At 35.2% G+C, this 17,560-nt stretch overlaps 1 protein-coding gene across 1 annotated transcript in view; it reads right to left on the bottom strand.

Moving 5' to 3' along the window:
* Positions 1-13,642: 13,642 nt before the first annotated feature.
* LOC139738967 (uncharacterized) overlaps positions 13,643-17,560 on the bottom strand; it is a 133,346-nt gene continuing 129,428 nt past the window's right edge. The window contains exons 16-17 of the mRNA XM_071649584.1: positions 15,302-15,345; positions 13,643-14,584 (exon numbers count right to left, since the gene is read on the bottom strand). Coding sequence (XP_071505685.1) covers positions 14,540-14,584; positions 15,302-15,345 — 89 coding nt within the window. The 3' untranslated portion in view covers positions 13,643-14,539. The remainder of the gene's footprint in view (positions 14,585-15,301; positions 15,346-17,560) is intronic.

The raw sequence follows: 17,560 nt of genomic DNA on the forward strand, positions 1-17,560 counted from the left end.
AAATGTGTTTTTTTCCAGTTGAATAAAACTTCAGCAACACCTTGAAATAAAGGTATGTACAGTAATGAATGTCATTCTGTGCTTGGAGTCTCCACTAAATAACATTTTAACGTGACTAGGAATATCAAAGTACGTGCATGAAAACATGGGTGACTACGTGGAAGATATTAGAAAAGTATTCATTGTTTGTTTGTTTGTTTGTTTGTTTTGTATTATATCTCCTTGCACAAGGTCTTGGGAGGAATTCGCTCGACAGCACATCCACAGAGCAGCTCCAGTGGCTGAATGGGAAAACTGCCTCGTACACAAACACACCAGACGTACAAGCGGTAGCTGTATCTGTCGTCGAGATTCAGAGTGCGACGTGCGTGCGAGCTGACAGGGAGAGAGGGTACGCCTGGCTCTCCGATGAGTGTGGCTCAGAGTACGGACACGTCTGCGAACGCGAGAATGGTCAGTCTCTACTTGAGTAAAGTCATCATGTCATAATTATAGGCCTTCGTTTTGAAATTCGTATGCTGTAATTATAGGCCTACTCTTGATTGATAATCCATTCATATCTCTTCTTTTCATTCGTTACGTTATTCATTTTCAAGTCTTTTTTAATGCCCAACTGACATGAACCTTTGCAGAAACTGATAGTCGTAGTCAAGAAATCCAAAGGGGGGGGGGGGGGGTGGGGGAGACCTCTTTAAGCTAGCGGTACTCCTCTTGATGTCCATGACACCAGTGTACAGTTTCAGCATTTGTTGGCGACAGCATAACATTCGGTATACCCTAAATAATGATTGCAATTAAATTACCTCCTTCTTTCAAAATCACCAGAAAAGAATATTAGCAGCATTATTCTGGCGATCACTTAATAGGAAAGAATCTAAAAATGGGTAAGCCCTGGACAATAGTTAATTGTCAATACGCGAAAACACTCCTTGTACTTGTTTCATTTTAGACTTTTAAACAGATTAGTCCTTACTGGGCTATACCGACGCTAAAGATCTCGAAAATAGAACATGATATCGTGTGGAATTTGTTTTCTCATTTCAGTGAGAGATCGTGTATAATATATAAAAGACACAAATGGAGTATCATTTGTTTTTCGTTTTTGCCTAGGAAAGTATCGACGTCAAAGAAGTCATTACTCCAAATGTTTGTGCGTACATGTATGTGTGTGTATGTATGTGTGTGTGTGCGTTCTCGATACACATGCGCGTCACACTCACTCGTAAATTACATGTGTAAAACATATGTGCAAAGTGAATATCAGCTCTAATTACGACATGAGCATTCATCGCTGTATATTCTCCAATTTCGTTTCTCATCGATAGATTGTCTCTCGCCCGTTGATGACGTCATCATGTCTACTGGTGCGTAATTCACTATTTTCATCTCTCTCCATCTCTCCCTCTTCTCCAATCTCTCTCTCTTTCTCCCTCTTTCTGTGTTTATCACCCATTTTTGAGAGTATATGAAGGGTTTGTTTGCAAAACCCGATAAGTCCATTTTTGAAGATTTTGAAGTACGATCACTGTCATAAAGTACAAAATAATACCTTTTAAATGATATATCGGACACTACATATAGAGGTATATTTTTGAAGTTACGGTCGAAAGAAGCAAACATTTTTTTTTATTATTCTCTTTATTTTTCTTGACCTTTAATCGCAAATATCTCCATTTGGCAAATATGGACCTATCGGTTTTTGCGAACAAACTCTTCATATTTATGCGAGTGGTAGGAAACCATCTGCTGCAGGAATTATGACAATGCCATCTATGTAGTGTTATTGCCATCATTAATTTCATATTCCTGGTATGCAGGCACTACTGCTCAATGAATAGTGTATAAATTATACAGTAATGTGCTGTAATAGTGAATCTTATTTCAAGTTTGTACTTTATTTGTATATAGGCCTACTTTAAAACAAGTACTGTTTTCATTGTGCCTTTATACTATGAGCATATCATGTATTTGTTATATTGTTTTTAGTGATCGTCTTAAAAGGTTCGCTTCCCAGTAGACCACTCTTTTTCACTGCTGTATTTACTTTTTGTCACCCTTGTAAAGTATCCATCGTTTTCTTGTTATACAGGCATTTGTGCATACATTTTGCATAATACTTTATGATTATTTCTTACATATTGTTAAACAATATGAATTATCATTATGTATACATACATGGAAATAAAGTATAATCTAAATATAAAAAAGAGAAATAATACTATATACAAATCATAGCGGATGGTTGCAACACATTATAATCTAATCATAACCATGTAGACTGAATGTTGATACTTTTAAATCTTAATCATGTTGTTGTTGTTGTTTTAAAGAACAAAAGAAGAGAGAGAGAAAATGGGGCCCTATACAAAATTGCCCCAGACAGCACTTAACATAAAACAAACATTATGAATCTTAGAGAGATATAAACAAGAATATCATGGCTATGGATTGCCAGTACAGAATGCGAAAGAATAAGGGCAGGTCCTATAGTAAACTTGGTGCATTCGAACGGACATCTGAAAACAGGTAGAAAAAGTAGAGCACAGGCAGCAGCATTTTTATATTAACATATCGTGTTGTACGTATGTAATTCATGATGGACAAAATGAATAGCCGTAATATTGTTTTAAACAACATGTAACTCCATTGCACGATTGTTGTTTAATTTTGATAAGGATCCGAAAGCTCCTCAGATATCGGAGAGCTGGTGACGGATTACCTGCCACACAAAAAAGAAACAGGTAAATTGTGCCGTTATTCCGTAACTCCGTCTTCTATGGCGATTATAGGATTGATGGAAGAGCTAAGTATAGTGCACTTTCGTTAAAACGAAGTTCTCAGGACCCGCGGCTTTCTTTCTTTACATCGAAATCTTGTTACACCTGAACGGTGAAGTAAATGAGGATATTATTATAGATGTTAGTTTTATCCTTAAATAATCCTTAAATTAGCGATGACTAAAGAATATACGACTGTCTTATAGTTCGTCTTGTCCAAAAAAAAAAAAAAAAATCCTTTCAGCTTTTGCTTCTTACCAACTTTCTTACTCTGCGTGACATATGTATCACCCATCATGTACCTTATATATATATATATATATATATATATATATATATATATACAACAGATATTTTTTTCTCTCTCCCCCACTCACTGTATTCCCTCTTATTCTGCCGTCTGTCTGCCTCTCTCTCTCTCACTACTCTCACTCACACTCGCTCCCAAGATTGCCTGCTTCACAGCAAGCAGTCTTAAGACCGAGATCTTAATGACCATTGCTTACAGTTTTCAATCTGATTATTAACGCGATTTTCTTTTTTATTCTTCATTTTGATAGCGGCTTTCCGATCATCACTCATACGCTCCATCGCAGCAGATCTCGCTTTGCCGGCCGATAACATTTTCTTCAAAAGAGGGACAAGCTCCCTCTTGCGGTGCGCTGGCCTATGTAACGCCTTCTCTGCTTGCACGCAGTTCACATACGTCAGTATGACGTCATTATGCATGATTGGAAATGGCGCCAACAACGAAGACTTCATCTTCACCTCGGGAGCAAGGTCTTTTGCAATAGCTGGATACTGACTGAAATATCATCTTAACTGCGTGACATTTCGCATAACATTCTGTTACGTGACATTTCATATAACATTCTGTTGTATGGAGTTCGGGAAAAAAAGGACAGTGTTTGGTGGTGTAATACATTGTACTGTACAAGCGGTGTACACGTGCTTATACGTGCACCTCGTCAATTCATACGCGAGAAGTCATAGCTGTATTAGAGAAAGGGTATCATAAGGGTTCTGGATAACAACGTAGTGTGTACCGCACTAGCTTTGGAAGACATGGAAGATGTGCTGTTGTGTATAAAGTGATCATAACGTCTCATTTGCATTTAGTATTACTGTGTTGCTAGGGAATTTCCAGTCAGAGAGTTAAATATCTGTAATAAGGTCACGATCACCATCGAATCTTGTTAACGCTTTGAGACAACCCCGCACCCTATAAGACTAATGATAGGTTATATCATTCGTATGAGATGTTACATCACTGAATATCAAATTCATCAGATCAGTGAGTTTTGTATTTTCCAATACACTGCAAAAAGTCCGGTGTTAAATAGTGAACACCGAGCTGGTGTTAAATTTTCGGTGCTCATTTATGGTGTTAAATTAACACCTACGGGTGTCATTTCCAAATTTTAAACTGTTTTTTGAAGAGTTTCTTAGTAACTGCACTTCTTGTTGATTTTTGATTTAAACAAGACGATCAAGAATTTTACATTAAAATACTAGATTTTTGAAAAAATGTAAAATTAAATTTACACCAAAGTAACACCAGCTGGTGTGGTCTCTTATTGAAGCTGGACGGGCGTTAAACCATTGATATTAACACCAACAAATATCAAATCAACACCATGTGGTGTCATTTTTGAATTAACACCAGTACAGTGTCAAATTAACACCACGAAGTGTAAGGTGAACACTTTTCAACATCATCACAGTGCATTTTTAACACCTGTGGGTGTGGTCCTTTATTGAAGTTTGATCGGTGTTAGATTTAACACCCGTGGTGTTAAATCTAACACCGATGTTTTTACAGTGAAGGAGCGAGCATTTAAGAACAATAGGTAAACAAGAAAAATGCATTTAAATCATACCTGTACTACGCTGACACCTCAATAGCAAAGGCGATTGAATGCCTGGCTTGTTGTTGTTCCGTCCGTCTTGCAAAGTTATGTTCTCGCAAAAGTCATAACACGTATATACACTACATGTACATGTAGTATACAATGACTACTGCGCATGTCGGGTTGGTGGTACACACATGAGTGACTTCCACAAAATTGTTATTTGTGAAGAAGAGCACTACATTCGAACGTGAGAGCCTAATCAATATTCTGATGTCCGTCTAGACATCTCTATTGTTCAATGATTATTGAGAAATTTGTAATAGGTTGATATTACGTGTATTTAGAAACGTAAGATCCTCCTTTCATTTTACTTTACCGATCCACTATATCACGGTTTGTAATACACGAACTCTTCTTATAAAGCAAAGGATTTAACCAAACTTTAATGAATTCATAATGTCTTCACGGACTGTCCGATTCTCCTTAAACGTCACTGATAAAAACCGCTGCGTCTTGTGAGTCATTATATCAACACATCTAGGTATTCTCTTTAACGCATTGCGTTTATTTTATGTATACAAAATCTCGCTGAGTTTGCATATTAACTTCACCGCCAATTTTCTTAAACCTGCGTAATTATCATGTTGATGGCCATGGTACACTTTCTGTGGACGGTTTTTAAATTTAAAACAGAAGCTTCGAGTCTGGACGTTGCAAAAATTACGTGTTACGTGTAGTAAGAAAAGCGATGTTCGGTGATTTTATTTGGCTTTCGTAGTGACGGTAACGCATACTACTGTAGTAATACAGTCATGTACCTTGTATACAAGTGTATTGGGCAGCGGGAAATTAGTAGAAAACGTCTTAACATAGGACTATATTCTATGATTTCAAATAAGCAGATATGTATGACTAATACCACCCATAATTTGTGTCAAGATAAAATAGAATGGCACAGTGGATTGTATAGATGGAGATTTGCTACGAGGATTGCGAGTGTAAGGAGGGCATGAAAGCAAACAACTTCATGTCACCAGAACACAAAATGACACGCAAATAAAGCAGCGAGAACGAAATTTGTCACAAAGCTCCTCTTGCATCATCAAATTTATTTCCGTTCTCTTTGCGCACTTTAATGATAAATTTCATTTCATGATTGATATACATTATATAACATTGACTTATGCATTTTATTGTCATACATCGTGACATAGACATCTCCAAAATTAGCCTGTATCATATATTAATATTACACTGATCTGACATTACAAAGTGACACGTTTATACGAAACAAACAACCCCCCAAAAAAAATATTACAACAAAAGAAAGAATGCGCTTAAAACGACCTGCAGAACTGGGGAAGAAAGGAAAATGAATTATACTGTATCTCGCCGGTATTGATCTCGCTGTACGTTGGAGCAAATAAAAGAAAAAAAATAGAGCATGTGTAATGATAAATTACTCATTATGAGTGCCCGTCGCTTCCAGTATACATAATATGATACAATTGTACCCAAGAAGCGGTCTTGTCACTGAAATTATCTAAAGACATGCGATGCATTGCTGAGAAACCAACGACGGATTAACCCCATAATGTGTGACGAGATCTTGGAAACACAAACATGAAAAACTTCACTGGAATTCAAGATTTGGACATGTGCTGGGTTTTTATTTTGTGTGTGTATGTGTGTGAGGGGGGGGGGGTTGAAATTGGTGCATTTCATAAAAACACAGACTTCGCCCACGTAATTTCAAACGTTCATTCACATTCAACATTACATGTAGAACGGCGGATGGTGACATCATAAACCGCACTCTGATACAATTATGACATCAAAAGATGTTCAAATAAGCTTTAAGTGAAAAAAAAATCGCTTAAGATATTACGTGTAGATTTGAAAGATTCTCAAAAATCTGAAACTTTAAAATTTAGCACCTCCGAACTAAAATCAGAAACGCTACAGAAACACGAGTACAATAATTATTACACAAGCACGGGCACTTACAATGCCGACCAAGTGATCATTATATTGCAACACATTTTGGTTTTTTCCTGAACATGAAAACGTCACACTTAAAACACACATTGTTTTTCTTTTTTTTTGTATCAACAATCGGCCGTAGGCTACATGTACTAAAGCAGAGTTACGTAAAACGGGCAATATTTTTACCTATACACGATTACTTTTTTTTTTTTGATGCACTTTCCCTGGAACGACTATAACTCTTTTTTCTTTAAATACAGATGCATTTATCAAATCCCTTCTCACTAGCAATGTTAAAGAAATAACAACTAATATGCACAATGATAAAAGGTTCCTAGTTTATCAGAGATATCATGGTTTATGTATCGCTTGCTTAGCCTTAGAAAAACCACAACAAACTTCCAACCGGAAAGTAAAAGCAATCATTAGCATAGCTACATATATTAATGCTAGAAGTTTAATCACTACATAGGAATTTGACAATACAAAGGCATACTTGGAGGTGTAAGAACATGATAACTTACTAATTACTCCTGAATAGTGTCTACAGTGCTTTTGCGTGTGAATATGTTATACAGCTAAACATGATAAAGAGTCATCCATATCCTAATTGAACGACCTACTCGATACGAATACTGTATTTACATGACAACTACCATTTTATTTAGTTGACATGGAATGCTGTAGAACTACGTAAACATACATATCATTTATGATGTGAAACAAAACAGTCAAATACAGGCTACATTTCATTCTACTAACAGTATAAGAAACAGCACAATCATGCAAAATAAATTTTAAAAACATGAGGAGCCCCAGCAGAGGAACACTGCAAGAACGGTGATAAATATCCCACCAAGAAATCGTTACATCGCCCCTCCCCCCCCCCCCCTTTCATCCGCTGTTTATATGTATGCGGCATGTTTCGAAGCGGCAAACCACACTTGTCAAAACATGATCCGCATTTTGAAAAAAAAAAGAGGAGAAAAACAAAACATAAGCTTCTGACTCTTTCAGACTCATCTTTTAATTACAAACTGTACTTTTTTGACTGCTGCACAAATCCCTACGTGCAGTAGTTGTCGAGAGAAAAGTGAACATGTTCCATGTATCATGTATAACTCCCCCCCCTTTTTTTAAGAGGGTGGGGGGGGGATCGGGCCGACGTATTCCAACATTTAAAATGAAAATAGTATTATAGTGTGCGTTTGAACAAGTTATGGAACTTGATGGAAATTGACCGTGCAAAATACGCAGTTTCAGAAAATATAGGTCCTACATTCTTACGTAACGTACATAATATGATAGATTACGTCATCTCCAGTGCCAGCCAATGATCCAGTAGCATTTGCAAGACAAAATTTGTGAATGCAGAACTGGTGCATAACCATACATAAAACAAGGGTTTATAACAAACATGCATATACTGAAACACTACATGTAATTGCTAGAGGCTGAAATACATGTATGTGCGTACATCCAAAATCGACATCACAACTGTATTGGAATTTGATTTGTAAAATGATGTTTTGATTCTTATATAATGTAATGATAATCTTTACCATTCTTAATATTGAAATAACAATTATAATAATAATAAGTATGACAATTACGTGTACATCGTGTAGTTTTAAAGAGTTAAGAAAATATCAAAAATGATAGAAATGTGTTGAAAATGGTGTAATTGCGTAGTAAAACAACCCAAAAAACGTTTGGCTATGCATTTTTTTTCCTGATGCTAAAAGTAGGTAATAATTCCAGTCCCTTAGAAAGATATAGACATTCATTCATCCTGCGCTAATACGCTCTAGTTGAAAACAAAATCAACTAACACGTTGTAAACTGAATCTATGTACATCAGAGCCAAGGCGCACTTTAATTGCAGTTTTCTAACTGTACAGCAGAAATAGAAAAGGCCCTTGGGATATGATATTAAGAAGGGAACTTCGTCCTACCCATAAGACAATCGCGTTAGTCTGTCAACCAAGAACAGCAGTTCACACTAAAAAAACTGTCAAATTTGAATTAATGGACAGATAGTGTTCAATTAATATATATATGTATATCTATGTCCTTTTTAAAAAATAAATTGACAACAAATGTTTCTATAAACAACAAATTTTGTGTTCATAGTTATTAGTATCACTATCAATAAAACAGTATCAGATAATTGCACTGGATGAGGAAAATAATTTCGTTTATCTATAGCAGATTATGATAATCATAATGAAACCTTGACGCCAAATATGAAGTACAATAAATATATCCTAAAAAGCAATTGATTTAAACTGTTCTTCACAGATTACAAATAAAGAGTCAATACACAACATTCGTGATTATAGGGGTATGTACATACATGTAACGTGATAACGGGAAAGAAAATACATGGAAGAAAATACAGTTTCAAAGATGGTATTCTTAATACATTTCTGATAATTGGACACTGAATACCCACAACAAACATACTACGGATTGCCTCTACACAAATGAATCAATGATTTCAATAAACACTTACTTTACATTCTTAAGAAAAATTTGAGATTTTAAATAGAAAAGACGATTTAATCATACATCGCTCTCGACAAGCTACTCCAAGAATGTTCTTCAGTACTGTGCTTTATGTCCAATGAAACCAAAGTCACTCTTTCAAAAGACAGTCGCCAGTAAAATCAACGATCCGTCGCTTTTAGTAGTTCTTCCCAGATCACATACTACTTTTTCAAAATATCTATATGACAATTGTATGTAATCATCGTTTTGCTATAACAACAATAGCATGTATGCCTATAGTTCTGGCAATAAAAGGTAATTTAAAAAGTTCAGTAACAATGATAGCCAATGGTTTCAACTTACTGTTATGTATAAATTTTCATACCTGTGACAGTGTATTGAAATCTAATTAGTCACTGATCGTTCGGTAAATAAAGTGTTTGGGGAAATGAAATCAAAGTTAGGATAAAGAATAAATACGGAATTAATAATTCATCATAATATTATTTCCACTGGTCACGCATTCATATGAAGCGAACAAAACTTTATTTTTCTTTCACTCTTGCATAAAACATTCTTAGGCGTAAGCATGGGACGTAATATTTGCCATAAAGAGACACGTGTCCAAGTATTATTTTTGGGGGGTTATTATTTCAAAGTCTATCATTTTAAAAGAAAGAGGTACAGCTGAACAAGTCTAAGTGAAAAGTCACAATATGACGACTGAGTCCACCATGTGACAAGCAATGAGACTTGTCCAGCTGCACAAGATTACTAGTAATCCTTTTGGGGGATTCAGCACCATTTATTGTGATTCAATCGTGGGCATAGATTTGTATCATTATATATTGTTTTTGGAATACAATATGCAGTGTAAGGATCTTGAGCATCGAATCTTTAGAATATGTTTCTAAATTTCTATAAGCATCGAATCTTTAGAATTATGTTTCTAAATTTCTAGAATGACATGTCCAAATTACCTAAAATAATTTTTTTATCTTCCTTAATATATGAACTGTTTCTTTTCTTTCTTTCTTTTTTTTTGGGGGGGTGGGGTACAAACAAAAGAAACTATTGGTACAACAGTCTCCGAACAAAATGTAGTTGAGGTAAAAATAGCCTATGTGTATTGTTGACTTCTTCAAGAAATAGTTTGTTGCTGTGTTGTTGTTGTTTTTCTTATCACATCAAGCTCATTCAGTGTTCCTAGGAAAAATAACTGTGTAGTGCTGGTTTATATGGTAATGAATAGGCCTATCATTATTGTTTTGTCGCGAGTACTCCAACAATGAACGGAAGACTTATTATTTCCAGTAAATATAGAAACACCTTAAAAATGCACGATTTGTTTAATAAATATAATTTTAAAGTGTTGTCTAAACATACCCAATTTGTTAAATCTTTCTTACCCAAAAGTTCGGTAGATGAGTTCTCATATGCATTTTCACTCGTATATTATCATCTATATACATGTTTCTGTATGTACTGAGTAGGCCTATATTCTTTTGTTTGTACTTATACTGAGATGTTATTCCTCTAGTGTTGCACTATAGTATCATATTGAAATAAAGTTTAAACATCGAGATTCAGGTCCAACCTCATGAGCTTTTCCGCTGCGTTACCTATTTCTGCTAAATCCGATATTCACATGGATTACTCCAAACATTAAAGAGGTGTATCATTTCTGTAACCTTGGTAAAAATGTCTAGATATTCAAGAAGAACTCGCATTTCAATCAAATGATTTGTTGCACAGCGCCCACTCGTTGAACATAATAAATATTATTCATCAAGAATTGATAATCGTCTTTCATATATTGCAGATTAAAGGCCATAGGATAGTGGTCTTCTCATCACATGCCAGTACCTTTGCAATATCTTCCGCTCCTTCCAAAATTATGAAGTCTTCAATTTCAATGGCACAATTGAAATACAATATACGTCAATATATCTCAGGAAATTCCGGTTTACCTCCTTGTCTGATAGCTATAGATGCTTGCAGTCTTCTTAAAACGATACATACGAAACATCACGATACAGTCCGACACGAATTCCAAAAGGAAACAATCTGAATATTTATCCTCAACAGTCCATATTTCATTCCAGAATTGAACATTTCCTTTTTTCAGTTTCATCACACCGAGAATAAATACAATCGAATACTAGATAATCTTACATGGATACACACTCTTTGTGTAAAAGTTCATCTTAAAAACAAAAACAATTCATCCTGATTTGATAACATGATTCTTCATTGTATCTTTCACACAATCTTGACAATGTACAAAGTATTTTGTTCCTTTACACTGGAATCAGTGCAATTCAAAGTCGTCTAGACTTATATTTATCTTTCAGATGGAGGAGCATTTTGTGATAGAAAGGGTTATTCTGAACCATTTTGACAATTAATATTCGGACGATTTTCACTTGTCTCCCTTTTGCCAAAGTAGATCAGCTACTACAGATCACACTTCAGACAAGGCCCCTCATGTCTGGGCAATTCTTCAACAATCACAGTATAGGTCTTCAATGAAAGTACATCTTCAAGTCACAACTACGTAGTTAATAAATGTAGATACCATTTGGTGCAACATTCTAAGACAATCACATACCGAATAATGCAGCAACACTGATGTAACCATTACAAAGAACAACTATTCGTAAAAAGTGCAACATGTGCTTTCATTAAGAGTCTTTTATACAGACTAAAAATATGTCAACAGCATATATAGTAATCCATTTTCATTATTTTTTTTAAGTAGAGTAGGAACAAAGGAATTACAGTGTAGTAAATAATGCAACAAAAGTTATTGCTTCGTAAGAATATTGATAAAAGATTAAAAACAGAACGAAAGGCATCACAGATATTTCAAATAAATAACTTATTTTTCACACAGTCAAATATTTGTTAACAATACACACAAACAGGTGGAGAATAAAGCAATTACCTGAAATCAAAAAATAAAACACCAACGAACACAGAGCAATCTCCGTAGAGTAAAAATCACACAGGAAGTCCGCACGGAAGTAAAATTTAAGGTTACATAAAATATATATAATTTCTGTTATAATTAATGATGGTTATGCCAGGAAATTCTGGAATATCTTTACAGTTCATAATTATTGACATATCTAGTAATTATTAAACAAGAAATAAAGAAAATACACAGGCATGTTTGCCATAGGAATGTAATTATCATTTCTGGTTTAATACAACGCTATATATTTCACTTAAAAAAAAAACAGTAGCAATGGTTTAAAAGATAAATCCAAGAATTGGGGAGAGTGTGATCAGGTGAATCACCGCTGCAGCCAAATGGAGTTCTACATCCGTTACAGTAATAATTTCTCGCCCTTTGTTCCGTGATTGGGAAAAATGTAAGAACTTAGGAACAGTTATATTTCAAAGTCATCTTCAAAATTAGAAATTATGTTTATATGATATAAGAAGAGCAGATTTTACAGAGAATGGCTTAACTTGACTTTAAAGGACAAGTTCACCTTCATTGACATGTGGCTTGAGTGAATACAACACACCAGAGAGAGTTTGAGGAAAATCAGACAATCCGTTCAAAAGTTATAAATTTTTGAAGTTTTTGCTCAGTCACGGATGGATGAGAAGACTACTATAGCTTGTGATGTCACATGTGTACAATATAAAGAAAGTATTTTTAAACAAATTCAACATATTTTCACTTTTCTCGCATAACAAAAGAACACTCCACTTCTCTCTTTCGGAAGGCAGGGGAAATAATATTGCCCTTAACATACATCAGTAACAAGTTGAAGAAATGTGCACTTTTTTAAAAAAAGTAAAGTTTTGTGAAATTCTCTTTTTATTTTCCTTACATCGTTGTACGCATGTGACATCTACACTGTAGTAGTCTTCTCATCCAGCAGTGACTGCACAGATACTTTAAGAATTCATAACTTCGGAACGGATCATCGGATTTTCCCCAACCTTTCACTGATGTGTTTTACTAATATTTTTGCATTCACTCAATCTACTCATGTATGTGAAGGTGGACTTGTCCTGTTTGCACTATTGTTAAACACTAGATGATCCACTGGTTTCCCATAGGCAATGGATATAGGATGACACTGTTTTCTTTGGAACCCGCATGGGGGCATCCTACTTTGAACTCTATCACTGAGGATGTTGTTACCAGTAAAGGTGTGAGAGCCAAACACAATTGTTGCCCTAACATGCATAAACATTATTTTGAAACCCTAAATATCTTTGACCTGGTATAAATGCTGAAAGATGCACACAAAATACAAATTCCGAGTGTGAACAGTCGGCATAATTTTGTTAACACAAACTGTTGACATTACAGTAAACTGTTATATCAGATGGTTTTGTTGTAAAAACAAATAAACAAACAAAACAGAAATGGGATATTTGTTCAAGAATTGAAAGCTCCCATTGCAATGTAACAATTAAGAACTTCTTAATATATCTATAATATATCTAATATATACCTACATGTGTGTGTAAACTTTCTTCATACACACTAAAGGTTTACTAAGTGTCTGAATTGTCAATATCTATGATTAGTTTGAAATCTTTGCTCCAACATGCATTAAGTTATTATTGTTTTTCCTATGGCACTTATGTGCAGTCCAATTTTACAAATATGACCAGATATTGAAATGATAAAAGAAATACATCAGGTTGCAGGTGTATAGACGTATTTAAGTCTGCTATACAGAATTTTCCTAAAAGGAAACTAAACTTGGCTTTTGCAAGGTATTATTATACATTGTATAACATTGCATCCACAACTTTGGTTGTATGCACATATAAATATATTACAATGTATGTCTTATGACATATTTGAAATCTAATCATGTCATTATGTGACATAAAAATAGCACATGCTGTAAAAATAATGTTGTGATTCTAACAAAGAAAACAGTAAATTATTATTACATTAACATGTACTTATTCCTTTCTTCCTCTTATCATTCAATTTCCCGATTTACATTGTTGCTTCTCTTAAGATAATTTTCATGAGAATTACACAACTTACATGTGAGATGGGTATACAATTATGTCAACTAATATCGAAACTTTTATGAAAACAGCTGCAATATCTGTGATAAAGTAACAAATAAGAAGTATGAAATAAATGTACCCTGGTATAGAAATGATATGGTAAATATTAAAAAGCCACTCAAGTTGCATCGTCAATTTATAAAACTTATTGAATATCTCCATAACTACACCTTTGTGACACTCAAAATATATTCTAAATAGTTTAGACCAGCAGAAACAAAATATATCTAAATAGCAGTAATGTCAAAAAGAAAATCACCATTGCGATCTACTGTACCAAATTGATACATCTTGATATATATACTTTGTCACATACACGGAGGTGGGTGCGCTATGTTTCGTTGTACTCAATTATCAATGCATTGCCCTTTAACTCTAGTGCATGACTTCAACTGTTTGGGTTGACCTTTTGTCCGTTACCTGTATTGGAACAAAAAAAGACCAAAATACAAAATAATCATGAGTTCACAATAGAGAGGCCCTAACAGAACTATATTTGGTTGGGATCTTATCTTCTTCTTTTTAATATGAAAACGTATCAATCAGCTCCACATATTATAAGCCTTTAAATATACCCAGGTGTCACTTACTTTCCTGAGTTTATTGAAGTAATGTTGCTCTTAGACATGAAAATACAGTCTGCAATTAATTGATCACTCTATTATGATTGAACTCCCAGTTGTGGTTACTCTGACAGAACTCAGGCAAGAAAAAACAAAACAAACAAACAATAAACATTGAGCATTGTGTTTGCTGCCATGGTGGCTAAATTCATGGAATTACTAACACACACACACACACACACACACACACAGAACAATATAAGAAGTTGCATACTAAAACCCTGAACAGACTTCTCAACAGCATTCTGGCATTAATAATGAATGCTTTATTCCGTTTGTGTCTTTTTGTCCTATTCTGTTTGTCTCATTTCTCAAAAAACACTGGAGATAATCAACCAAGAGCAAGGGAGGAAAGTTAATTGACCTAGGCAAACTCCACATGAGGTACATTTCCAGTGCATTTTCAACTTGCATGCACATATCATAGTCTGGTGTAGTTCCATTAGCACACTCTGACGATACTGCACTTCCCTTTTACTACAAAGAATACAACAACAGAGGGCACTATTCTCACCTCTGGAGGACTTGAATGTCCATGAACATCATCCTCGTCATTATCTGCTGGTCCAAATTGTCAGTGGGAAAAATTAGTACAATGCTAAACATATGTGTGCAGTGACATCAGTGCTATAAATAGATATCTATTTATAGCACTGACATCAGTGCTATAAATAGATATCTATTTATAGCACTGATGTCACTGCACACACGTGTTTCTCACCTTTATACATTTCAAATGTAAAAGGCTCTTTAAAGAGTAGGTCTTTATGGAGTACCAAAGTGTGATGTCATAGGCATTCATCACCATGGAAACTGGTTCTAACCAACCTCACCTGGCCCGAGTGTACATGTATCATCTCATGCACACATCTGGTTCCAACCCAAGCTACAACAAGAGACTGTGATACATCATCACTTCTTATGGTACTCTATGCTGGCGACAAAACAACTGCTTATCTGTTTGTTTGAAATCTGTGTCATTCTACTTGTAACTCTTGCATATCTTGGGATAGCTTCACAACTCTCTAGACCAACCAACACTTAGTTTTGACCATGCTCCAGAAACAAGACCAAAAATGATATAAAATAGCTCACCAGTAAATATATTCAGTTCATGGACAATTGTCTTTCTTTTTTTCTTTTTTATACCCATTTTTGCAGTAACCTCGCTGTTGAGGCTTTCGCCAGTTGAATGCTCTTGACTACTGCAGTCTGGGCTGTCAACTTATCCTGGCTAAAATGGTTATCATATTGAATATGATCAGAACTCTCCTGAATCAAATATTATAGTTTGAATTGAATATAAGAGACAAACACCTTTATCCATTTATCTAGCAGATCCATTAAAATGAGATTCTGGAAAATTCTTCAATCAGTAAAGTATAGGTATCAGTTGATATTTACTGCATCAAATGCCATCACTGTTCAGTGACTCTAAAAAGAAATTAATGATTTATCAGAATCAGTGTGAACAAAAATCATATTGACAGAACTGACACTACATTATGTAGTTTACTTTCAACTAGAACAGCTTACATTAAGGAAAAATATTGAAAGAAGAACATATACATTTCTACTAATGACAATTGGGAAAACACATGTCCACTCTGTGAAATTTTGCATTGTTAAATATTTTAGTGATTTCACAGGGTACAAATGCATGACAAAATCAAGTTTTAGACAATTAGTAGACATCATAACTGCAACTTTTGACCAGAAAAAATTAAGAGTATCCATCACTTCCCCGTTACACCACATCAAAGTGCTACGGGCAAGAAAGTGCTTGTACATGATATGCAAAATGATCTAGCTAAGCTGAAAGCAAATCAAAGAAAATAAAATAGAAACAAACACTAACTTTTTTCTACAAACAAAAGGGAGCAGGCGGAATATGCAAAGCATTGCCAGGTCACTCGCACTCTTCCATGGGTTCAACGGACTTGACGACAATGTCGCCCCACGAGTACACCATCACGCCTCCGTCCGTCTCGGTGAGGGAACCGCTGGGCCTCAGGGTATCAGGAGAGGCGCAGGGGGAGGAGAGAGGGGAGGATACCACATCTCCATCGGAGGCACAGCTCAGTCGTCTCCGACTCCGCGGGATCTCAATCTGGACCAAGCCCAGGCCACTGGAGGGATCAAGCTTCAGGGCTGACAGCAAGATGCGTAAATGTTCGGGTTTTTTGTTTGTTTGTTTGTTTGTTTTGGGTTTTTTTTCTTTGGGGGGGGGGTCAAATAAGCCAGTTTGCAATTCCATTTTGTGCATGAGAAAAAAAAGGTCATCTTATATAACAGGCATGTTGGTTTTTGAATTCGCTGAGATGAATATCTGTAAGATAATGGTCATTTATGTAGTCCTTATACAGTGTAAATGGTGCTTGCCAGCACCATTTATATGGACTGATACTCCATTATGTTCACCTGGTGTAACCAAGTTCACTCTTTGTTTGGACCTGAATTCCATAAATTGTAACATTTGGATAGCTTTAAAAACACAGCGTAACTTTGAAAACAAGTGAAGTGCTTTACAAAATGAGAAAGAGGAAGGTCAATCAGGAAAATGTGAACAAAAACTGATTACAAACTGGCTTCTTTGTTTAAGGAACCTGAACGCCTAAATGCAAAATAAGATAATAATAACGCAAGCACCAAAATAAAAGGTAATGGATTTTCCACACAATACGTGTATAAGCAGCAAGCATTCTGCATTTAAGCATATCCTTTTTTTTATTATCTTGTTTTTCTTTTCTTTGCAGGGATGAATACATTAGAG

The sequence above is a fragment of the Diadema antillarum genome, unplaced genomic scaffold, assembly GCF_040938485.1.
Source record: "Diadema antillarum isolate AM-2024a unplaced genomic scaffold, OU_Dant_1.0 seq00000776_RagTag, whole genome shotgun sequence".
NCBI lineage: Eukaryota > Metazoa > Echinodermata > Echinoidea > Diadematoida > Diadematidae > Diadema > Diadema antillarum.